At 48.5% G+C, this 24267-nt stretch overlaps 3 protein-coding genes and 1 long non-coding RNA gene across 7 annotated transcripts; 2 read left to right on the top strand and 2 right to left on the bottom strand.

Moving 5' to 3' along the window:
* Positions 1-5526: 5526 nt before the first annotated feature.
* On the top strand, positions 5527-6784 carry Ier3 (immediate early response 3). The gene is made up of 2 exons (XM_051187389.1): positions 5527-5749; positions 5860-6784. Exons 1-2 carry the CDS (start codon positions 5540-5542, stop codon positions 6130-6132), a joined length of 483 nt encoding a protein of 160 aa, XP_051043346.1. The 5' UTR covers positions 5527-5539; the 3' UTR covers positions 6133-6784.
* LOC127224366 (uncharacterized) lies at positions 6477-7237 on the bottom strand. Of its 2 annotated transcripts, none has more exons than XR_007834701.1 (2): positions 6996-7237; positions 6477-6748 (listed from the first exon to the last, which is right to left on the bottom strand). It is a non-coding gene; the product is annotated as an uncharacterized LOC127224366 (long non-coding RNA). The 2 variants fall into 2 exon arrangements; XR_007834702.1 differs by having other exon boundaries at positions 6939-7237.
* Positions 7238-7244: 7 nt separating this feature from the next.
* Positions 7245-17177, top strand: Flot1 (flotillin 1). Of its 3 annotated transcripts, XM_051187385.1 has the most exons (13): positions 7245-7335; positions 7633-7689; positions 7926-8001; positions 8086-8176; positions 8349-8492; positions 8608-8727; positions 9202-9297; positions 9477-9629; positions 13817-13998; positions 14103-14148; positions 14739-14876; positions 15019-15183; positions 16911-17177. In XM_051187385.1, exons 2-13 carry the CDS (start codon positions 7647-7649, stop codon positions 16941-16943), a joined length of 1287 nt encoding a protein of 428 aa, XP_051043342.1. In that variant the 5' UTR covers positions 7245-7335; positions 7633-7646; the 3' UTR covers positions 16944-17177. The 3 variants fall into 3 exon arrangements, with proteins under 3 accessions (XP_051043342.1, XP_051043343.1, XP_051043345.1); XM_051187386.1 differs by lacking the exon at positions 8608-8727; XM_051187388.1 differs by lacking the exons at positions 7245-7335; positions 7633-7689; positions 8086-8176.
* A 1598-nt stretch (positions 17178-18775) lies between these two features.
* On the bottom strand, positions 18776-22301 carry Tubb (tubulin beta class I). Its single transcript, XM_051187390.1, has 4 exons — positions 22032-22301; positions 20610-20718; positions 20138-20248; positions 18776-20029 (listed from the first exon to the last, which is right to left on the bottom strand). Exons 1-4 carry the CDS (start codon positions 22086-22088, stop codon positions 18972-18974), a joined length of 1335 nt encoding a protein of 444 aa, XP_051043347.1. The 5' UTR covers positions 22089-22301; the 3' UTR covers positions 18776-18971.
* Positions 22302-24267: the final 1966 nt, after the last annotated feature.

A 24267-nucleotide genomic window follows, 5' to 3' on the forward strand; every position in this document is an offset into this window, starting at 1 on the left:
ATCAATTGGAGGCTTCTTTCCTACTGAAACCAGCGCACAGTGCCCATCTTTGCTACAGAAATACTCCTGCCCCCAGACTCATAATGATGGCTGCTACCCAAGTAGCATGGACTGCAGGCCAGGAACCTGTCTGATGCATTTGTTTGTTTACTTTTTTGGCTCTTTCTTTGAGTAGAGTGAGGTAGAGGGTCACTATCATCCTTCCTCTGTTCTCTTTATTTATTTTATTTTTTGCTTTTGAGTCAGGGTCTCTCTATGTAGTCCTGGCTGCCCAGGAATTTGCTATGTCAAAAGGTAAGGTTCCACCTCACAGAGAGCACCTGGTAATTAAAGGCATGTCCCAGCATACTCAATTTATTTTTTCTAAGATTTATTTTATTTTAATTATGTGTCTGTATGTGTGGGGAGGAGGGTGTATATACACATGAATGCAGGTGTGCTGCAAGGTCTGAAGGGTGCCTGGAGCTGGAGATATAGGCTGTTTGTGAGCTGCTGGATGTTCGTGCTGGAGTCCTCTGGAAGAGCAGCAAATGCACTTAACCACTGAGACACCCCCTTGATTATTTTTAAATTTGTGTTCATTCATTGTATAAAATGAAGGGTTTTGTTTTTATTACGGCATTGTATCTATACACTTTGCTCAGATTCACCCCTCACTCCACCCCCACCTCACCCCACCCCACCCGACACCCCACACCTTGAACGGTTGTCTTCCCACTGCCTCTCATTCTCTCCATGAGTCCCTGTTTCTCCTTTCATGTTTTGTTTGTTTGTTTGCTTTTTTATGTTTTCTGATCTAGATTGTGAATGTAAGAGAAAGCATTCATTTATTGTCTTGTAACTTAATGATGCCTGTGCATTTAATCTCTGAGTAACTTAAAAACCAGTCTGCCCACTTGCCAATTGAGGAAATGGGTTTTCAAAGAGTAACTGGCTCGACATTGTATGGTTAATAAATTACAGAAATGGACATTAAACCGGATTTCCTCAATGCCACTAGTTTATAATAAGTTCCCTTTGCCTCCCATGGTTTCCAACTCAAATGTGTCTCAGTCAGCAACGTATTCACATGGCGTGCAACTAGGAGACTTTGGTTGTTGTTCTCAGCCCCCAAATTTCTGGCTCCATCCTCCCACCCTGCTACCCTACCTCAGAAGCAGACACTTTCAAATGTCTGCCCTTCCCCTGTCAGTCTGCAGCCACCATCTCCCAGACCCTTGGCTTTCCATTAGGTTATGGTAAGCAATATAGTGGTACTCCAGAAGGGACAGCCATCCTGGCCTAGTCCTAGGAGAAGGAGAAGGCAGGGGCTTCCTCATCTGCAGGGGAGTGGATGTTGATAAACCTGAGCCACAGTTTAGCATTCTCCATTCTACTTTGAAGAGGAAATGCAGGCAAGGCTCTGAAGGGATAAAGCTGGACAAACACAAACACTGGGATGAAGGCTAGCTCCTCCAAAGAAATAGATCTAAAACTATGTACTGAGGGGCTGGAACAATGGCTCAATAGTTAAGAGCACTTGTTGCTCTTCCAAAGATCCTCATTACACCCACAGCATGCACAGAGCAGCTCACAGCCTTCTCTAACCCAAGGGGATCCAACACTTTCTCCTGCCTCCAAGGGCTCCAACTGCACATGGTGTACAGACATACATACAGGCAAAACACCCATACAAACACAAAAAGCTTTTTTTTTTTTTTTAAAGCCAAGTTGTTGTGGCGCACGCCTTTAATCCCAGCAATTGGGAGTCAGAGGCAGATGGATCTCTGAGTTCGAGACCAGCCTGGTTTACAAAAGCTAGTTCCAGGACAGCCTCCAAAGCCACAGAGAAACCCTGTCTTGAATAAATAAAATTTTGCATTAAACCCCAACTAGGCACCAGACCACCTACCGAGGATACCATAGAGGTCACCCAGAGGTGAAGGGTAGATAGGACCTGCACACGCCTGAAGATTAGATTAGACCCAGCTTTGGTGTGTACTTTGGAGAAAGAGCTCACTGTAGGCAGCGTTCAAGAGGTTCCGGGTTCAAACTCCAGCGCCAAAAGAAATTACTTAAAAGGTAAACAAATACATAAAAATGGTGATTTTTTTTCCAAATTGCTAAGAAGTAAACAAACAAGAGGCTGAGAAAGGAGTGATGGGTGGGAGTGAAGATTCCAGATAAAAGGAAAGAAACGAAGGGACAGGACATGACACACTGATCTGGGAGATGAAGGGGAGGGGAATGGGGGATTCAAGCAACTCAGGGCCTGTTTCTCTAGGATGAGAACACTGGGCTCTGATCCAGCTGGTGCTCTCAACCTCTGGTACTTCCTGGCTTTAGCTCATCACCCAGCCCCCAGTCCTACACTCCACTCATTGATTCAATGATTCACTTTCCATCTTTCCCTGGCTTCCTGGGTGGCAGAGTCCCCAGTCTCCAGAGATGGTGGAAAATGGGGTGAGAATGAGTAAGAATGAGTGGCGACAAGCTGGGTTCTTTGGGACATCCCTGTATGGGGAGGATAGTGAGGCTAACTAGGCCCAGCTGGAGTTAGGTCTCCAGATGTGGGAGTTAGTGTTGAAACCTGAACCTAAGGTCTCTCTTTTGTTTTCCCTGAAGCCCTGAGGAAGTTTTCCATCACAAACAAGTTATGCATTCCTAACTTTAGGGGCCTCCTCTCCCCCTTCTCCCACCAGACAGTTTCCTTCCATCCTCATCATCACCTTCCTGGTGTGTGAGTTACCTTGGGGAAGGTAATGGGAATGCTGGCAGATAGAAGAAAGATGACATTTGTTTATGCCTACGGGAAGAGGTGTATGTAATGAAGAATTGTCTCCTGTGTTTCGATGGGGCTCATAAGCCCAGCAAACAGTCATATACACAGTAGCGAAACCTCTATTCCTAACACAAGTGTGAGGCTGATTTGATTTCCTAAGCATCCTTATTGTATGTGTATGTTTGGCCTTTGTGGATGTCTGTGCCCCTGACTCCAAAGGAGATCAGAAGATACTATTGGAACTGGAGTCATAGATGCTGGTCAAAGCCAGGTCCTCGGCAAGAGCAGAAACTCTCATAGCCACTTCTCCAGCTCCCCAGCTTTTCCTAAGATACTGTTTCTCTGGGAAGTTTAAAGGAATGTATTCATGTTCCAGAAGCTTGGAGGCCCTAGCCAGTCTGAAAATGTTATAGTTCTATATTTTCGTCTTTTCTTAATAAGATTACTGAGGGGTTAGAAGAAGGCTCAGTTTACTGCTCCTTCAGAAGGCCATAGTTTGGTTCCCAGCACCCATAACAGGCAGCCTATAACCACCTGTGACTCCAATTCCAGGGGTCCAGCACTCCTCTTCTGGCTCGTTCGGCCATGTGGATTGCACATGACTATGTTCAGGTATATACATTTTTTTTTTTAAGGATTATTGAGCAAGTGCTGCCTGCAAGGCACTGTGCTGGGTTCTATGCAGGACAAGGTGCGTGTTCCACAGGCTCTGACTGAATGATGGAAGTCACGTATCTTGAGATGAGATAAAGTTCTGAGCCAGGTATACCTCAGGCCCCTGAAGCCAGTTCTGTTTTAAGGTCCCTAAGTGTCCTTACCCAAATCTGGCGATCTCATGCTGGTCTTATTTTAGGCTGCTGTTACTTTCTACCTGAGCCCCTCCAGTAGCTCATGCCCCCTCATAGTCTCACCCTTAAGGGTGTGGTGGTCCCCGTCCCAGTCAATTCTCAGCTTAGATTGTTCTTATCCTATATGCTCCATGATCTAGGGCCCTCTCTGCTTAGCTCTTCCTGCCATTAGCACTTCCCAGGAAACTTACTGTGACAATACTTTCCTTGTGATTCCTCCAAAAGAATCCTGTACTTTTCCAGCTCTGAGCCTCTTCTGATTCCATTATTATTTTTTTTTCCACAGTCACCCTTCACATCAGAATGTGTCATATCCCACCTAATGGGTCACCTCAAGTGTCACTCTTGACTGAAATGTTCCTGAAGGATTAATCAAATGGGAACACTAGCTCCTCAGGGCCCCCTCAGAAGGGTTCTAGTCACAGTCCCCTTGTAAACCCAGGGGATTAAAACCTTCCAGACCAAAATCACAGCACTATCTGGTTTGCTTCCCTCTTGCAAAACTAACCTCAGAGCTATCAGCAGTGCATATATATTTGTATATGATTTGGTTACTTATTCAGATGTGTGTATGTATGGGGTATATGTAGACAACATGTGGAAGTCAGACGGTAACTTTCTAAGAATCGGTTCTCTTCTACTATGTGGATACCAGGGATCAAATTCAGGTCATCAGACTTAGCAACAAGTACCTTTATCCTCCCCCACCCCTTCCCGAGCCATCTCACCTGGCTTTATTTTGTTTGGTTTGGTTTTATTTTAAGATATGCTTCACTTTTATTTTATGTGTATGAGTGTTTTGTCTGCATGTATGTATGGGCACTCCATGCATGCTTAGTACCCACAGAGACCAGAAAAGGGCATCAGATATCCTGGGACTGGTTGTGAGCAGCCATTTGAGTTCTGGGAACTGATCCCAGGTTCTTTGTAAAAGCAGCAAATACTCTTAACAACTGAGCTATCTCTCAGTGCCTTCTTTGATTTTTATTTATTTATTTATTTATTTATTTATTTATTTGGTCTGTTTGTTTTGAAACTGCATCTTGCTATGTTCAAATTTCTGGGTTCAATATATCCTCCTGCCTCAGCTTGGCAAGCCACAGGAAGAGGGTTGCAGTTTCATATTGTGCTGGGTGGCTTCCACAACACTTTTACTTTGATTGTTACAGGTGCTCAATAATGTTGACTTCTGTGTCTAGGAAGAGAGACAGAGGTCTGGAAAGCAGCACAGAGTTCCTGTGCATTCTGAATGGTGATAGTGTCTTATTATTGTAGAAACTTCTTAGTTTTACATCTTATGTGACCCATCCAACAGGGGTTACTGACTTCTTGTCCCTGCCTTATCCTTCTTTGAATAGCTTCTCTTGGGGTGTCCCTAGGTAGTCATTGCACCTTCGTTGTGTGTGTGTATGTGAAATGCACGTGATGTGTGTATTCATTTTCATGTGTGCTGAGGCAAGCAGAGCTGGGTCAGTGAGTTTTAGTGTGTTCTTGGTCTTCTTGGAAGTTTGTGCAACGACTTCCCTTCTGACATGTGTGTTTTCTACGCATACTTCCAAGTATGCGAATGTGTTATTCTGCGGTCCCTTGATCTTGCTGGACCTCTCTCAGGATGGTGGCTGAGCCATCTGTTATATGTCTGGGAGCCCCCTCTAGCTACCTCATGTCCGGACATGTGCTTACCCCCAGCGATTGCACCCACCCGCATTAGTAACCTCCCAGGCAAAACGTGCACTGGGACACCTAGGGATTAAACAGCCAAGGCTCCGCCTACATTTTGTTTCCTCCTCGGAATTTCCAGCCCTTTGTAGCCAACTGCGAAGGCGGAGTTCCTTGGGCCGTCCCCTTCCTTGACTATATAACTAGCGCCGCCTCGCTTGGGGATCAGCACACCTCTTCTCTCTCTCTCTCTCTGCACGGCTCTGAAACTATGTGCCACTCGCGCAACCACCTGCACACCATGACTGGCCTGCCGGCCCCGGCTCCCGCTCCCTCTACCAACTCGGAACTCCGGAGGGGCTCCGGTCCCGAGATTTTCACTTTCGACCCTCTCCCGGAGCCGGCGGTGGCGTCTGCCGTGCGTATGAACACTTCCCGCGGGCACCGAAAACGCAGCCGAAGGGTGCTCTACCCTCGAGTGGTGAGTATCGCCTGAGTGGGCAGCAAGGGGTTCGCGTCGTTCTGGTACCTACCGGGAACACTAGACGCGGGGCCCTTGATCTCATTTAACCTTCTTTTATCTCCTCCCAGGTCCGGCGCCAGCTGCCAACCGAGGAGCCCAACAGTGCCAAGAGGGCTCTCTTTCTCCTGCTCACCATCATCTTCTGCCAGATCTTGATGGCTGAAGAAGGTGTGTCGCAGACCCTGGCTACGGAGGATGCTACCAGCGCCGCGTCACCTGAACCCGTCTCTGCGCCCATTACTGCGGCCCCGGTCCTCGAGCCCTTAAACCTGACCTCGGAGTCCTCAGACTACGCTCTGGACCTCAAAGCTTTTCTTCAGCAACACCCAGCGGCCTTCTGAATGCGACGGGTCACACTCGGTCCGAAAAAGAAAAAAAACAAAACAAAACAACAGAGGCACCAGGCGTATCTGGTGCGCCAGAGCGTATCCCAAACTGGGACTTACTTATAAGGCAATGTTAACTCAGAACACTACGGCCAAGATGCCGGTGCTTGAGGCGAGCCCGAGGCACTGTGGGTCCTGGCTAGGTCCACTGGGAAGGACAGAAGCCTTCTCAGCGTCCTAATTAATATTTATGTATTTATGTATATCCTCCTAGGTGAAGGAGGGGGTGTATGTAATATTTATTCTAACTTATGCAGGGGAGCGAGATATGCTCCCTTGCTGTAACACAGACATCTGGATTATTTATTAATGATTTATAGGGTCGGTGAGACAGAGTGATGGGAGGGAGGACCTGGGTGGGGATTAGACTTGGTGGTAGGTCATGGGTTTAGGGGCAACACCCCGTCTTTCAGCCCCTCAGCTCTGTAGTGTGTTGTAAGGCTTTCCGCAGACCCTTGGGAATCCGGTCTGTGGCCTTTGATGTCTTCCGGGTTGCTTCTCAGGGGCGGCTGCGGGAGTCTTGGGTCCATGGATTGTCAGAGGGCGGCTGTTGGGGGTCGCCTAGTATGTTCTGTGAACACGAATAAAATTGATTGCCGGTTATTATTACCAGCAGTTCTCTAAGTGTATCTTTTCATGCGGCTAAAAAAGGGGGGGGTTGCGGGAGGATGTGACTAGTTCCCCGGTCCGCACCCCTTCTTGGGTCCCGAACTCTTTCTTGGAGTTACAAAGCTATATCCGGTCACCGGATACTGTCACACATTGCTGGGTCTGCGGTTTTGCCAGTTGGATGGTAGTGTGGCAACCTGCTTACTCACGGCGGACGGCGGGTACCCAGCGACCTGCCTGGGAGGGCGTGGCCTCGGTAGGGGGCGGAGCTTCCTGGCCGGGGCTGGCGGGAGAGCCTGGCAAGACCCCCGGGCTGCCGAGATCTGGAGCGCTGCGGACCAGAGCGGGGCCTGCCGGGAAAGGGGCGGGCCGAGGGGTTGGGTGGGGGCGGGGTCGCGGCTGCTGCAGCAACAGGGTGCGGCCGAGTCCGGGGCACCAGCGCTGCTTCCAGTAAGCTTGGTGTCCGAGCTGCCCCTGCCTCTCGCTAGGGCTCTGCGCGTCACCGTGCTTCCCAAGACCCCGGTAGGGTTGCAACCCGAGTCCCGGAAGGTGAGTGGGGAGGGGAGGCGGGGCCTCGGGCGGCCGAGGAGCGAGGATACGGAACCGTATACAGACCTTTGGGCGCGGAAGATCTTTGTGGGATGGAGGGGCTAGGTGGCGTGGGAGAAGAAGACCGTGAGAATCAGCAGGAGTAGAGGAAGAAGTCCCTGGGGATCTTAGGACTGTCACAGGGTGCTTAAGGGACTGGGCGGTGGCAGGGGCAGAACGTTCTCCTGAAGGGAGGGGAGAGGAGGTGCCACAAGGCCCGTTCCCCTCTGCAAAGGCTTCCTCTCCATCCCCTTCCAGCTGCAGCCTCAACCATGTTTTTCACTTGTGGCCCAAATGAGGCCATGGTGGTCTCCGGTAAGTTTCTTCCCAGCCAGTAACACCCGCTCCACCCTACAAACCCCTTTAAGCCTGACCTCTGCTCCCTCCTCTCCTCCCTTAGTTTACCAGCCCTAACCTTCTGCCCATGATGGCCACAAACCACTGTGATTCCCTGCCTCTATTTTCCAAGAACTCCCAGGTTCTCCTTGTGTGTTTCACCCTTCATAGTCATTTTAGTTCTACCGTGGCCACATTATGCCCTCACCTTACAGGGTTCTGCAGGAGCCCCCCAGTCATGGTGGCTGGAGGCCGAGTTTTTGTCCTGCCCTGCATCCAACAAATCCAGAGGTAGGTAAGCACAGAACCGCCCCCCCCCGGGGGGGGGTATTTTCCTCTGCTCTTTCTCTTACTGTCTGCTCCTTTTCCCCCTAGGATCTCTCTCAACACACTGACCCTCAATGTCAAGAGTGAAAAGGTTTATACCCGCCACGGGGTCCCCATCTCAGTCACGGGCATTGCCCAGGTGAGGCTTTCAGAGCCTTCCCCACAAATCGTACAGCCATCTTTTCCTGGCCATTGGGCACCTTTGACGAGGGACTATTCTGGACTCTGCCTTTCTTCTAGTCTCACCTTCTCCAGCTAGCCGCCCCCAAGGCACTGAGTTATTTTTCCTCCTTTCTCTACTATGGCTGCAGGTGAAAATCCAGGGCCAGAACAAGGAGATGTTGGCAGCTGCCTGCCAGATGTTCCTGGGGAAGACCGAGGCAGAGATTGCTCACATTGCCCTGGAGACGCTAGAGGGCCACCAGAGGGCCATTATGGCCCACATGACTGTGGAGGTGGGACTGGGGGACAAGAAAGGATCAGGGTAGGATGCCGGGATGAGCAGCACCTGAGGACCACCTTGTCTGTGATAAACAAATCTGACCTCCCTCTCCTCATTTTTCTCTCTAGGAGATCTATAAGGACAGACAGAAATTCTCAGAGCAAGTTTTCAAAGTGGCCTCCTCAGACCTGGTCAACATGGGTATCAGTGTGGTTAGCTACACCTTGAAGGACATTCATGATGATCAGGTAAAAATATGCAGTTGGGGCAGGCTTGGTGGCTGGAGCCTGCAATCCCAGCACTGGGTATAGGGTAGGGGGACTAAAGCAGGAGGGAGCCATAGGTTATCTAGGCTACGTAGTGAGTTCCATTCCAGCCTGGACTACATAGTGAGTTCCAGACCAGCCTGGGCTACAAAGTGAGATTCTGTCTCAAACAAACAAACAAAAAAACAGCCCATGATGGTAGCTGCACTTGGGAGTCAGAGGTAGGTGGATCTCTATGAGTTGGAGGCCAGCCTGGTCTATAAGGCAAGTTCCAAGACAGCCAGAGATACATAGTAAAGAGACCTTGTCTGGGAAAACAAAGAACAAGTTCACTGGTAAAGCATTAACCTAGCCTCCTGTGCTGGGGGCTCTGGTTCAACCCCTGCATCACAAAACAAAAAAAGCCTTATTTCATCTCTCAAATCCTCCTGAGACCCTGGTTTCACTCTCCCACAGGACTACTTGCACTCTTTGGGGAAGGCTCGCACAGCACAAGTTCAGAAAGATGCTCGGATTGGGGAGGCAGAGGCCAAAAGAGATGCCGGGATTCGGGTAAGGGAGATTGGGTTTTCTTGATCACTGCTGACTTGTTAGACACCCGAGGGCACAAGGGGGTTTGGAGGGTCCAGCTGAGTGCAGTTGGCCAAGCTGGGTCATCAGGGGGTGACAATAGAGACATCTGGCAGAGAGCAGGCCCTTACCCCTTGGCCTCCCTCACTTATCTGTCCTAGGAGGCTAAGGCCAAGCAGGAGAAGGTATCTGCACAGTGCCTTAGTGAAATAGAGATGGCCAAGGCACAGAGAGACTATGAGCTGAAGAAGGCTACCTATGACATTGAGGTCAACACTCGTCGAGCACAAGCTGATCTGGCCTATCAGCTGCAGGTAAGTGCAGCCACACAGGGCTTGTGTAGGCTACTCGGTGATTCCTCTCCATTCTCTCTTCCACCTGTATAGGAGACACTTCTATCTTTGTTCAGATTCTAGTTCCCCAATGTTAACCCATCTCCCCCATATAAAAAAAAGACAGAACAGTCTCAAGCAGAGACTGGAGAGGTAACTCAGTTGGTAAATGTGCTAGGTGGCATGTGATCCCCATGTTGGGGTGGTAGAGGCACCTTGGGGGATCACTGGTCAGCAGAGCTAGCATAATCATCAAACCTCAGGCCAATGAGAGACTGTCTCAGAATGTCAGGTAGATGGTGCCTGAAAAGGAATGATGGTGTAAGTTATCCTCTGGCCTCCACAAAGACACCTGTACATGCATGTGTGTGTGTACATACATGTAGGCTGGAGCATTCAGCTGAAAATCTCCCAAAAAAGAGAATGAGCCATGTGATGATGGTGGCACACCCTTTTAAACCCAGCACTTGGGGGGCAGAGGCAGGTGGATCTCTGTAATTTCAAGGCCAGCCTGGTCTACAGAATGAGTTCTAGGACAGCTAGGGGTGCTATCCAGAGAAACCCTGTCTCAAAAACCAAAAAGAAGAGAGAGAGAGAGAGAGAGAGGAAAGGAGGAAAGAAAGAGAGGCCATGAATTGGATTGATGAAGAGGGCTAAGCTATGCCGGTCTGTAAGGGCATCTGGCTGCAGATAGTGAGGAACCACCTGTGCTCTACTCGCCAAGCTGTGTTCTGGGTATGAGTCTGCAGCTGTTCAGAAGAGGAGAAGCCTTTTCTCACTTGCACAAGGTACCCCAAAATTGTGGTGATCAAAGAAAAGGGTGAGGAAGGAAACATATCTGGGCCTTGAATTACAGAAGTGATCTACGGGCAGCCCTTTATGTTACAGGAAGGTTTAGTTGGTCCCTGTCATTCATGGATTGCACATTTGTGAATCTGCCTGCTCACAGGCATTAGCGGGTGAGCCCTAGGTCAGTGCTTGCAGCATTTGTGTAAAGCCTGGGCAGGCACAGCATGCTGAGAAACTCTAGTTGCCTGATGTAGTGTCCAGATGAGATCAAATAAGGAAAATGCTGCTTTGTTTTAGCTCTCAAGCTGCAAAGGACTTCACCACATATCAACATCATTTCTGCTTTTTTTATGCTTTTTGTTAGTGATTTTGCTGTTTAAAGTGACTCTTGGGACTGAGGGCATAACACACACACATGCTCACAATAAAACAACACTCACATAGTACTAAAGTGCTGTGTGGACTTCCTTAGCACAGACGCTGTGGTATGCCTTATGGATAAAGTGTGTTTTTAGGTTACCTTTGTTCAGACAGGGATGCATCAGCTCTGTGTGTTTCTTATGAGGTATATTTACTTTTTGTTTTTTGGTTGTTTTTGTTTTGTTCTTTGAGACAGGGTCTCACTATGTACGCTCTCTGTCTGGTCTGGAACTGACTGTGTAGACCACTGACTGGCCTCAAACTCACCTGCCTCTATCCTCCAAAGGCTAGGATTAGAGTTTCACACCACCATGTCCTGCTTGTTTGTTTGAGAAAAGGTCTCACACTATAGTCCAAACTGGCCTCAAACTTGTAGCAGTTATCTTGTTTCAGCCTCTTTGTTTTTAAGAATTATTTTATGTTTTGTCTGCATATATGAGTTTTGCCAGAAGAGGGAATTAGATCCCATTATAAAGATGGTTTTGAACCACTATAACCTTGGAATTGAACTTAGGATCTCTAGAAGAGCAGCCAGTGCTTTTAACTACTAAGCCATCTCTCCAGCCCTGTTCAGCTTCTTTACTGCTGGGATTACAGGCCTGTACCATCATGTATAGCTTGGAAGGTATCTTTGGGTTTTCAATACAGGGTTTCTTTGTGTAGCCTTGGCTGTCCTGGAATTCACTCTGTAGACTAGGCTGGGCTCAAACTCAGAAATCCACCTGCCTCTGCCTCCCTCCCTAGTGTTGGGATTAAAGGCGTGCACCACCACATGTGTCTAGAATGTATCATTTAAACAAAAACACTTAAACAAAATTAAATATTTATTGATGTAGACTAGGCTGTTCCTTGAACTCACAGAGATCCTCCTGCTTCTGCCTCCAAATGCTAGGTGTAGCTGGCTTTCTTGAACCTCCAACCCCCAAATCATAACACAGAGACTTACTAATTATGAATGATTGGCCCTATCTTAGGCTTGTTTCTAGCTACCTTTTTTTTTTTTTAATTTAAAAAATTAAAGGCATCTCTCTGCTGCCCTGAGGCTCATTTACCTCATCTACAAACTTTTCTTACCACTTTCCTGCTTCCTCTATGTCTGTCTGACTGTCTGACCCCCCCCTTTTCTCTCTTCCCACCAACTCTACCTTATTAAACCAAATAGGTACCTTAGACAGGCAAGGTGAAACAGCAACACATCTTTACATAGTTAAACAATTATTCTGCAACATGAACAAATACAACACATCTTTACATAGCTAAACAAATATTCTATTCCACAACAACTGGGGTTAAAGGTGTTCACTGCAGTCCTGTGGTAATTGAGCACACCTTTAATCCCAGTACTCGGGAGGCAGAGGCAGGTAGATCTGTGATCTACAGAGCTACACAAAGAAACCTTGTCTTGAAAAAAAATACATTTACCTATTTTTATGTTATGTGTTTATTTTATGTGATAAGTGTTCTGCCTACATGTTTGTATGTGTACTGTGTTCATGTGTTGGTGGTGCCTGGTATCTGTGGAGGGCAGAAGAGGGCATCGCATCCCCCAGAACTGGAGTTACAGATGGTTGTAAGATGCCAGGCAGGTGCTAAGCGAAGAACACTGGTCCTTTGCAAGCGCAGCCAGTGCTTTTAACTGATGAGCTGTCTCTACACCAGCCTGCATTATTTAGTTTCCCTTATGTGTATTCAGGTGAGTGACAACCTCCAAGAGCCAGCCCTCTCCTACCACGTGGAAGACAAATGTCTTAATGTCTTTTAGCCATCTTGCTAGTCCAAGATCACATCAAGTTTGAGGCTAGCTTGGGCTGTGTACTTTTTTGTTTGTTTGCCTTTCAAAACAAGACAAGGTTTCTCTATGTAGCTTTGTAGGCCAGGCTGGCTTCAAAGTCACAGCGATCCACCTGCCTCTTCTTTCCAAGTGCTGGCAGGGCTATGTACTTTTAAGATAACCTGGAATACAGAGTGACAACATCTTACCAAAAAAAAAAAAGACTGGCAAGATGACCCAGTGGTTAAAAGCATTGCTGCTCTTCCAAAGTTCTGAGTTCAATTCCCAGGACCCAAATGGCGACACCATCTATAACTGTAGTCCCAAAAGAACCAACACCCCTCTTCTGGTGTGCAGATGGACATGAAGATGGACATGCAGAGGAAATACCCGTATATAAAAAATAAGTCTTTAGAGATTGGTGGTGGCACAAGCACTAGTATAGCTGACTTTAAGACCAACATGATCTACAGATTGAGTTCCAGGATAGCTATGGCTAAGACACAGAGAAACTCTCTCTTGAAAAACCAAATTGATAACAACAAATGATGATGGTGGAAAAGAGAAATCTGAGCATAAACACATAGTCTGTGGAAGCTGGTTATAGCAGTTGCTTCTTGGAAGAGAACCAAATGGTTTGAGGTAAGAGGTGAGAGGAAGCCACCTTTTCCATATCTGCTTTTTCTTTTGAATTTATTTTGTATGCAAAAGATAAAAATGGAAAAAAAAAAAAAAAAAAAACGTATCTTCTGGCAGGGTAGAAAAGGCAGTACTGAGCTGTCAGGGCTAGAGTTGATCGTGGCTTGCCCTAAGAATGGCTTGCAAAGGGAAGTGGAGAGATGAGGATAGGACTGTGGAGGCAGAAGGTGACCACCATGGGCACAGTGCACTGTAGTTACTCAAATGAGAATCTGGGAGGGATGCTTGCCCCACCCAGGGGAGAGCAGGTACCTGGTCCTGGTCACAACCTTACAACCAGGCAGATGCTAAGGTCTTAAACCTGCTCTGAGGAGTCAGGAGGCGGCCTTGATTCTGTCCTTGAAATTGATCCCACTACCCAGTAGGCTGAGCAGACCAGGAGGCCACTTCCTGGGTCTCTCCCACACCGCAGGTCTGGCTTTTCTATCTGGCTGATGGGGGAGCAGGGTTCATCTCCTCAGCCCTGGCTAGAGTGTCTCTTGCTCTCCAGGTGGCCAAGACCAAGCAGCAGATCGAGGAGCAGCGGGTGCAGGTGCAGGTGGTGGAGCGGGCCCAGCAGGTGGCAGTGCAGGAGCAGGAGATCGCCAGGCGTGAGAAGGAGCTGGAGGCCCGCGTGCGCAAGCCGGCCGAGGCTGAGCGCTACAGATTGGAGCGCCTGGCAGAGGCAGAGAAGTAACGCCCCAGCCCCGCGCCCCTCCTGGCCCCCTTGACACTCATAGGCAGGCAAGGTGCCTGCAGGGCAGCGAACCCACTTCCCTTCTGTTCTCTGTTCTCAGGGCCCAGCTGATCATGCAGGCAGAGGCCGAAGCTGAGTCTGTGAGGGTGAGTTGGGGCGTGCCTCCTGCTTGGCTCCGGGAAGGGCTTGGGGGTTTTGTGGCTGTTTAAACAGCAGGCTGGGTTCAAACTCACAGAGATCCTCCCTTCTCTGTCTCCCTATTCTTGGATTAAAGGCATGTACAACTGACCCCAGCTGTTTTTTTTTTTTTTTGTTTGTTTGTTTTGTTTGTTGTTGTTGCTTTGTTTTGTTTTTGTTTTAACGTGGGGGACACGATGGTGCATGTGCTGTCTTGCCAGTGTGGAGATCAGATCTCTTCTAACTCACATGTGAGACCTGGGAATTTTGACTTAGGTTGTTGGCCTTGCCAGCAAGCACTTGACCATCTCAGCATTGGCCTTATTCGTTTTGGTTTATTATTGGGGGGGGGGGTTGTTTTGTTTTTTAGAGACAGGATTTCTCTGTCGCTTTGGAACCTGTCCTGGAACTAGCTCTGTAGACCAGGCTGGCCCCGAACTCACAGAGATCCTCCTGCCTCTCTGCTTCCCTAGTGCTGGGACTAAAGGCATGCACCACCACTGCCTGGTGATTTCCGTATTCTTAGTGAGTGCTGTCAAATGCCCTGTAACCTCTACAGATGCGTGGGGAAGCCGAGGCCTTCGCCATAGGGGCCCGAGCTCGTGCTGAAGCTGAGCAAATGGCTAAGAAGGCAGAAGCCTTCCAGATGTATCAGGAGGCCGCCCAGCTGGACATGCTGCTAGAGAAACTGCCCCAGGTCTGGGCGTGGGTGGCACTCCGGGAGAGGGGCGAGGTGAAGTAGGTGATTAGGGGGACCATAAATTAGGAGGGCCAACTATAAGCTGGTGACCAGCTTCAGAAGTTTATAAGAGATGGTCAGACCTATCTCTACCTACCAGGTGGCAGAAGAGATCAGTGGTCCCCTGACCTCAGCCAATAAGATCACACTGGTGTCCAGTGGAAGTGGAACCATGGGGGCAGCCAAAGTGACCGGGGAAGTACTAGACATCCTAAGCCGCCTGCCGGAGAGTGTGGAGAGACTCACAGGTGTCAGCATCTCCCAGGTGAGGGTGAATGCTCTGTGTGTGTGTGTGTGTATATATACGTGTACGTGTACATATACATGTACACCTGTGTCATGTGAGACAGTACAATAAGTGTTTTTATAGGTGTCCAGGAGCCCAGGAAGTCAGTTTTACTAGTAGTTTTCCTGCCGGTCGGTCCCACAGCCACGCCACCCCAAATAACACACAGAGACTCTGTATTAGATATAATGCTGTTGGCCAGGTACTAGATTCTTATTGGCTAGCTCTGTCTTATTAACCCATTTCTATTAATCTAAGTATTTCCACGTGGTCTCATCTTACTGGAGAGTGGGCCTGGACTTCTGTTCTCCCCAGTCTCTACATGCTGACTCTTCCTTCCTATTTCCTCGAATCCTCCTTGTCTCCTAGTCCCGCCTATCTTGCTTTCCTATTGGCCAACAGTGCTTTATTCATTAATCAGAATGAGAAGCATATTTACAGAATGACATCTCCCATTAGACAGTGCTTTGCTGGCACCCAAGTCAACCTGCTGAGGACCCAAGTTCAATTCCCAGAACCCATGTCAGGTTCTTGCTTGGCACATTTTAGGCCACTGAGACCCTAAAAACAAAATGGTGAACAGTGCTTGAGGAACAACCACCAAAGTGTCTTTTGCCTTTCACACACAAATGCACATACAAAAGAACTACCTCTAGGCCCAGTGGTGGTGGTGTTGCAAGGTTTAACTCAGCACTCAGGAGGCAGAGGTAGGCAGATGTACAGAGTAAGTTCCAGGAGAGCCAAGGCAACACATAGAAACCCTGTCTGGTAAACCCAAACAAACAAACAAACAAAAAACCCAAACAAACAAGCAAGAACTACCTCCAATATGTTAAAAGTAGCCCCTGTGGCTGGGAAGCAGAGCTTTAGCCAGGCTAGTCTTTGTAGCCTGTGTGCCTGGGCAGCACAGGAGAGCAAAGAATTAGCTGCCACCTAGTGATACTTGGTGTCATGACATATCATTTCTTTCCTTGAGGTTATGGCAGAGGTCAGAATAATGTAAATCACTGCCCCCTTGCTGGGGTGTTGGAGAGATTGCTTACAGAGTGCTTAGGGCAGTGCCATGTGTGCCTCAAAAATGTGTAGCTGGGTGTAGTGGTATAAACCTTTAATCTCAGCACATGGCACAGAACCAGACTGATCTGCGAGTCTGAGGCCATCTGGGGCCACATAGTGAGACCCTGTTTTGGGGGAGGGGGTTCTTGTATTTTAAAGCTGACAGGATTTCTCTGTGTAGCCCTGGCTGTTCTGGAACTCACTCTGTAGGCCAGGCTGGCCTTGAACTCATAGAGATCTTCCTTCCTCTGCCTCCCGAGTGCATAGATTAAAGCATGCACCACACTGCCTGGCAAGACCCTGTCTTTTAAAAAAAAAAAAAAAAAAAAAAAAAAAAAAAAAAACTGTGTATAAAAGCGATCTTCATCAAGCCTGGTTGTTGGGCCCTCCTTGAAGCCCAAGCTAGGTTTTATGCCAAAGAGAATATGCAAGCAAAGCTCTGGTCCCTCTGACCTCTTCAGTTGACAGATCCCCATGACTAGCTGATACCTTGATTTGCTTTATAGACAGGATTGTCCTTGAACACAAGAGATCCACCTGCCTGTGCCTCCTGAGTTACGTGCCACCTCACCCACCTGAACCCATCCTTCCAAGTGGTTGCTGTTGAGTGCGTGTGCGTACTGCCCATGTGCTTTTCTTTCTCGATCTAGGTGAACCACAACAAGCCTTTGAGGACAGCGTGAGCCCTCAGCGGTACCTGGACCTGTGGCTCAAGTGGTCTCACTGCATGCACTTCTGGCCTCCCTGAGCATGGCCCCTGGCAGAGGGGCTGCACTGCCAAATATTCTGTGCCTTGCCTTGGAGGAGTTTGCTCCCTTCTCTGCTCATTGCCAGTGCCCTACACCAGATTTTGATGATTCCACTTAAAGCCCATCCCAACTATTTAACTTCTTGATTAAATTAGACTGTGAACCTGTTATCTAGACTCCTTTCTATACCCAGACCAAAAGGTGGTCAAATGAACCAAGAGATTAATAAGGTTGTGACAAGATGGAAGCAGGGGCCCAAGAATCACTCGTGCCAGGCCAGCCTGGACAACACAGCTGGAACCCACTAGAAGTGGGCTGTAGGGAACGCTTGGCATCAGAATCTTCCACTCAAGTCGGTACTGTTTTGAGTACCACATCAGATAACGCCTGTGTTGTAGCATTCACATCTAACCCTCAAACATCCTACTTTATACATGAAATACATCATAGTACCTAATGCAACTACACATGTGTGGTAGCTCCAGCCTGTAGTGTTAACAGAATCAAAGAGATCAACTCAAAAGCCAGCCTTTCTGGTTAGAGGTAAAAGAAACACTTGTGGAGGCAGAGGCAGTCCCTGGAATTCAAGGCCAGCCTGGTTTACACACAATGATCTCCAGAACAGCCAAGGCTAGAGAAACCCTTGAGGGTGTGGTCACCATTAATAGCTACAGGCTGGGAGGTTGCAAATGTGGCCTGGGGGACAATTCTCATGTATGAATATGACCCAAGCTTAGTGTTCCACAACCTTGCACTGATTGCTGGCATTAAGTTATATTTAAGCATGTTTTACTAATTGTCCTCTTCTACCTGGAGAGCTAAGTGGAACCCATCACCAATAAAGAAAAACCTGCTGGCAAAACACATGGGTCTCCACGATGGGAAAGGCAGCGGCAGTATTGATCCAATAGGGGCACAGCTCAGTGGAAGAGCATTTGCCTAGCACAGTGGAATAATGTGCAATCCTAACACCAAAGTCAAAATGAAAATACAGCCAGATATTTGCTTACCCAGAATTTTAGGATGAGCTTGGGTATAAACTGGGCCCCCTGCCTCCACCAGCAATGTTGCCTGCCTAGAATAAGCACATCTCACACCTTTTTTCCAATTCCCATTTATTTTTGTCTCTTGGGGCAATGTCATCTTTTCAATATGAAAAAAGGCAGCCAAGTTCAACACAAAATAGAAGGGTAGGACCAAACCAAGAAAATAGAAGCAAAGCCATCATCCTCCCTCTGGGAAAGGCCCCAGACACCCAGGTGGCAGCACACCTTCCCAAATTTGGGGTTTAATTAAGTAGATGGGGCATTTTCTGGACAGTGACCAAGGCCCTGCCCCCCCACCTCTTGGAGAAAGGAACAGGGAAGACAGTTCCAATGGCAGATTTGGCTCAGGACAGCTGGGAGGCTATAAATGGGAGATAATACTGTTAATACCTCTCTCCTGAGGCTGAGAGATGAAGCAGGGGGGGAAAAAAAACACCTGTCGATAAAAGCCTCAGTGGATCCCCTTGACTGGAAAACCCCACCCCTCTTCCTAGTGACCTTTCTCTAATCCACTTAGCTTTAGGGTGGTGGACCACTATCTGGGTTTTTAGTAATGGGTTGGTTCTACAGGTGATCTGGAGCAGAAGTCAGGTTCCTGGAGAATACACTGGAAAAAATATTAACTGACAGTTATGAGAAATGGATACCAGAAGGAAATACAGGGCAACACTCAGAATGGCAGAAATCTAGGTTTGTCAGAGTGGAAAGAGAAAGGAGACATTCCACAAACAAATATTTATTGAGCGCCTTCTGTGTGCCAGGCACTGTTCAACCCCCCTCAATGAAAAAAAGATAAAAAAAAGCAAAAACAAACAAAAACAGGACAGAGGCAACAGAAAGAAACTCTGAAGGAGAAAAATGGGCAGCTGAAAGCTGAGGGAACTAAGCAGCCTGAGGTGATGCAGGGCTCGCTGCCTTAGGCCTCTTCTTCTGCCTCCTCCCCGAAATCCTCCTCTTCTTCCGCTGTGGCATCCTGGTACTGCTGATACTCGGAGACGAGGTCATTCATGTTGCTCTCGGCTTCAGTGAACTCCATCTCGTCCATGCCCTCACCTGTGTACCAGTGGAGGAAGGCCTTCCGGCGGAACATGGCCGTGAACTGCTCTGAGATACGCTTGAAGAGCTCCTGGATGGCTGTGCTGTTTCCAATGAAGGTGACGGCCATCTTGAGGCCACGTGGTGGGATGTCACAGACGGCTGTCTTGACGTTGTTGGGGATCCATTCCACAAAGTAGCTGCTGTTCTTGTTCTGCACATTCAGCATCTGCTCATCCACCTCCTTCATGGACATCCGCCCACGGAAGACAGCTGCCACAGTGAGGTATCGGCCATGGCGGGGGTCACAGGCAGCCATCATATTCTTGGCATCAAAGACCTGCTGGGTAAGTTCAGGCACAGTGAGGGCCCGATACTGCTGGCTTCCACGGCTGGTGAGTGGGGCGAAGCCAGGCATGAAGAAGTGGAGCCGTGGGAAGGGCACCATGTTGACAGCCAACTTTCGGAGATCAGCATTGAGCTGGCCTGGGAAGCGGAGGCAGGTGGTGACACCGCTCATGGTGGCAGAGACAAGGTGGTTTAGGTCTCCATAGGTGGGCGTGGTGAGCTTGAGGGTACGAAAGCAGATGTCATAGAGGGCCTCGTTGTCAATGCAGTAGGTCTCATCTGTGTTCTCGACCAACTGATGGACAGACAGGGTGGCATTGTAGGGCTCAACCACGGTGTCAGACACTTTGGGTGAAGGTACCACACTGAAGGTATTCATGATTCGGTCAGGATATTCTTCTCGGATTTTGCTGATGAGCAGGGTGCCCATACCAGAACCGGTACCTCCGCCCAGTGAGTGGGTCAGCTGAAAGCCTTGCAGGCAGTCACAGCTCTCTGCTTCCTTCCGCACCACATCCAGGACAGAGTCAACCAGCTCTGCACCCTCTGTGTAGTGACCCTTGGCCCAGTTGTTGCCTGCCCCAGACTGACCTAGAATATGGTCAGGGGAAAAGAAAATCAAGATATTGGAGACATTACTAATCTTCACCTTTGGAATAGTCCCCTTGGGTACATGGGAATTCATTCCATGTAACTCACCAAAAACAAAGTTGTCTGGTCTGAAGATCTGGCCAAAGGGACCTGATCGAACGGAGTCCATGGTTCCGGGTTCTAGATCCACCAAGATAGCTCGAGGGACATACTTGCCACCTACAGGGAATCAAAAGAACTGTCAGCGCCCTCTGCAGTGAAGATGGAACTTGGGGTGGGAAATACCACAAACCACTAAACTTGTCATTCCAGGCACTGCCACCTGGCGGCAGTAGAGCTAATCTTTGGCGCTTTGTGGTGGCTGTCTAAAGGAAAAGGGTGAGACTCAAGCAAAGGGGTTAACAGGTACTTAATGTGGGAACAGGTCATGATGCGGCTGCCTTTAAATCCAGCACTTGGGAGCTAAATTCCAGGGTAGTCATGGCTGCATAACAAGATCTTGTCTCAATAGAAGGGCAGGGTTTAAAAAGACCAGGGGGAAATGTTAACAGGGAAAAAGAATCTGGATCCCTTCCCTCACCTGTGGCTTCATTGTAGTACACAGAAATTCGGTCCAGCTGCAGGTCGCTGTCTCCATGGTAGGTACCGGTGGGGTCGATGCCATGTTCATCGCTAATCACCTCCCAAAACTACACAAGGAAGAGCAATGAGTTCTCAATGGCTGAAATCCTAAGGCATTTCTAGACGAGGCTGACGGGTTGATAACTGCAATGCCATTATCTGCCTGCTGAGCCTCCACGACCGAACCTCCAACGCGGGAAGGTCACCACCTTTGTGGCTAAGGTAAGTGGCGGACAGTTCAAAAGGCTGAGGGTTGCAAGCATCCATATGGGCGGACTGGACTGCCAGCCGCCCTCTTGGCTCAGCATCCGGCCAAGCGCTTCAGGGTGGGCACCGCCCCTCCAGGCCAGCACAAAAGAGGGTTAGGGTAGAAAGGTGCGGCCACTGCAGTCGCCCACCCCTTTGCGCGCTCCACGTGACTGCGGTGGCGGGCCGCTCTTCCAGCGGCACCACAAAGGCGGGAGCTCGGGGGCGGGGCCTGGATCGAGGGGCGGGGCCAGTGCGCCCCTGCAGGCTAGGGCTGCATTGTCCCTGAGCGCTAGGGGCGCTAGCCCCGCCCCCGAAGGGTCTCACCCTTCGGCTACAATTTAGCGGCCGCACTTCCTCCTCTCCACACCCATTCCCCCCCCCCGGCTACATTGTAATTAGGCGCAAAAAAAAAAAAAAAAACCCACGACCTCACTTTTTTCTTTGCTAGCTCCTCTCCCCTAAATAGTTCCTACAAACACATTGTCCTGAGGGACCTCTTATAGACACACAAATGTCTCACTTTCCCATTAGGTAGGTCACACCCTAAGATTTCTTAAAGGTAATGGAGTAAAAATCCCTAGCACAGAATCATCATCTACCTAAAGGCTAAAACAAGCCTGGGGATGGCGAGAGCGCGAGGGTCTCCAAGCCTTTGTTGAGAGGTAATGCGCACCGGAGCAGTCTTAAGAGACCTCTGCAGCTGCCCGCCCAATCTCTTCCCTTCCCCCGCCAGTCCTGCTCCACCAAGGCCCTCCAGGCGGGGTGGGGGTGGCGCAAGGGGAAAACCTAGCTTCGGCTTTGTCTCGGATCGTTTCCGCATTATCTCCTCTCCCATTCTCGAACCGTTAGAAAACCCCTGTTTTAAATAAGCACTTTACAGTCCCTCAGACTCTCCGTCCCCCAAACCCAAAAGTCTCTTTTAATGGCTTTTCGAAAATGTGCTAAGAAAAATATTTCTCCGTCTCTCAATATCAGAAACCTAGCTACAAATATAGGTTATATTTATACGTGCAAAACTTTGAGGGGCCAAAGCCGGAGGATGGAGAATGCAAACACCCGATGGTAGCATTATTCATGATTAACCTGGATTTTTCATCCTCACATATTTCCGGTAAATTTTTAAAATTCTTACCTTAGCACCGATCTGGTTGCCACATTGTCCGGCCTGGATGTGCACGATTTCCCTCATGGCTAAGGTTTACTGTAATAAATTTGTGCTGGTTTCAAGGTAGGTACCGAGCAAGATAAAGTAATTTTTTTTTTTTTCTTGGCTGGTTTCAGGCTGGAGGGATGGAAACTGGCCCCAGAGGCTGCAGCAGCGAGATGCGAGCACGACCGCAGGAAGGTTCTAAGAGGCAGAAGAGGCCGGCGAACGCAGGAGGGAAGGCGCGCAGGGCGGGGCGCGCGTTCGCGCGGCTGGGGGCGGGAGATAGGCGGGAACCCTGGTCGCAGACAAAGCCTCTCCAGCTTGCGGCTGATTAGACCAGCGGATCACGTGCCAGGCGACCATTGGTCTGTGAGCCAGTGGCGAGCGCAGCCCTTTTTGGGAGTTGTAGTTCTCTATTGTCCACGCTGCAAAATGAAGTTAGGCATGGGTGGATACTGTAGGAGGTTTAGTGGGCACATTTCATGTGGGTGTGATTGTATTTATTTTTTCTGGAAACTGACCTCGCACGAGATTCCTATCCTCTGTTCCTGAGAGTGGTTTTTGTGCTAAGAAGTTTTGGGAAATGTAGAAATTGGGAGGTCTGAAATGCCCTGATTTGGGAGGTGGGGTAGCCACTCCCTGCAAGCTGCCCACTGCAGTATCTCTGGTAAAGGCAGACTGCATAGCTCAGCGGAAAGTACCGTGAAATATGGCATCCTGCCCTGGTACATACTATCTAGTTCTTTGTGGTCCCAAGACAGGAACTTCAGTAAGCACACTCCCTCGCATCCCTCCAGAAGATAGGATTACCCTCCCTTTTCTAAGGGAGTTGTCCCAAGGATGTTTCAAAAGAGAAACAAAATTGCAAGGACTTTCCAGACAAGAAATGTTGCTTGGGACGGATGTTCTGAAAGAGAGAGGCTGTAAATCTGCGGCGTAGGGTGAGGTTGGGTTGGGCCTTTAGGACGATGCTGAAGACATCGTGGTCGTCCTGTTAATATAGACGATAAAATGGGATGCCTCTCAAACACTTGGGTGAAGACAAGTGGTCGTTTTTCAGTTGGTTGGTTCTATTGCTTAGGTGAGGGCACTGAAAGAGGGGAGTCAGAGCCCATAAGCTTTTCCCCAGGGTTTCATTTGATAGAAACTAAGTACCCTAAAAAAGTGTAGATGGATACAAAATGATTACTTGGAGTCAGCAGAGGTGGTTCACATGGTTAACACCAGCATTGTAACTCAAAGGCTGGAGGATCTCCGGAAGTACAAGGTCAACCTGGGCTACTTAAGAGAGTTCCTGTGCAGGCTGAGGTACAGCTTTAGACCCAGTCTCAAAACAAACAAACAAACAAATAAATAAATAAAATGTCCTCCTAAACAGTAGGATGGTTGAGGCAGAAGGATTTTTTTTTCTTTTTCTTTTGGTTTTGTGAGAGACAGGGTTTTTTCTGTAGTTCTGGAGTCTGTCCTGGAACTTGTTATTGTAGACCAGGCTGGCCTCGAACTTGGAGATCCACCTGCCTCTGCCTCCCAAGTGCTGAGATTAAACGCATGTGCCACCACCATCCAGCCAGAAAAGATTCTTGTAAACTGGAGGGTAATCTGGTCTACAAAGTGAGAGCCTGTTTTGAAAACAAAATATACATGTGGCTGGAGAGAAAACTCAGCAATTAAGAGTATTTGTTCTCAAAAAAGACCCAAGTTCAATTCCCATCACCCACATAGAGGCTTTCAACTATCCATAAGTCCAGTTCCAGGGAACCCAACACCCCCTTCTGTCTTTTGCAGGCACATGGCACACAAATAGTACAGAGACAGACGTCCAGACAAAATGCTAACACATATATCTATAAATACATCCTTAAGAAAGAGAAAACAAAGGAAGGGGTGTGGTAAGCAGTATCGGTAATGTAGGACAGGTGTGGAGGCCCAGAGAGGCAGGAGTATCAATGAGTTCAGCGCTAACCTGATCTAGGCCAGCCAGAGATACATAATGTAACCTTTAACTCTGTCAGAAAGAAAATGTATCAGACATTGTTAACATTCAGTCAATATGCAGCTCAAGATATCTTTTAAACGAAGGAACATTAAATAGCATTAGTACCCCTTTATTCATTAAAAATACAATGTTAATGTCCCTTTAGTAGTAGGAACAAGGGGAAGAAATCCAACTTAAAGCTTCAAATGTCTGCCGATTTATTGTGAACATAGAGATAACCAATAG

This window comes from Phodopus roborovskii, unplaced genomic scaffold, assembly GCF_943737965.1.
Source record: "Phodopus roborovskii unplaced genomic scaffold, PHOROB, whole genome shotgun sequence".
Taxonomy (NCBI): Eukaryota; Metazoa; Chordata; class Mammalia; order Rodentia; family Cricetidae; genus Phodopus; species Phodopus roborovskii.

Excerpts from the sequence above, each read along its gene's own strand:
- Ier3 (XM_051187389.1), top strand. The coding sequence starts at position 5,540 with ATGTGCCACTCGCGCAACCACCTGCACACCATGACTGGCCTGCCGGCC. Across the intron at positions 5,750-5,859 it reads GGGTGCTCTACCCTCGAGTG|GTCCGGCGCCAGCTGCCAAC; the intron begins GTGAGTATCGCC and ends ATCTCCTCCCAG.
- Flot1 (XM_051187385.1), top strand. The coding sequence starts at position 7,647 with ATGTTTTTCACTTGTGGCCCAAATGAGGCCATGGTGGTCTCCG. Across the intron at positions 8,493-8,607 it reads TGGCCCACATGACTGTGGAG|GAGATCTATAAGGACAGACA; the intron begins GTGGGACTGGGG and ends TTTTCTCTCTAG. Across the intron at positions 8,728-9,201 it reads AGGACATTCATGATGATCAG|GACTACTTGCACTCTTTGGG; the intron begins GTAAAAATATGC and ends ACTCTCCCACAG.
- Tubb (XM_051187390.1), bottom strand. The coding sequence starts at position 22,088 with ATGAGGGAAATCGTGCACATCCAGGCCGGACAATGTGGCAACCAGATC. Across the intron at positions 20,719-22,031 it reads GCAACCAGATCGGTGCTAAG|TTTTGGGAGGTGATTAGCGA; the intron begins GTAAGAATTTTA and ends TTCCTTGTGTAG. Across the intron at positions 20,030-20,137 it reads ACCAGACAACTTTGTTTTTG|GTCAGTCTGGGGCAGGCAAC; the intron begins GTGAGTTACATG and ends ACCATATTCTAG.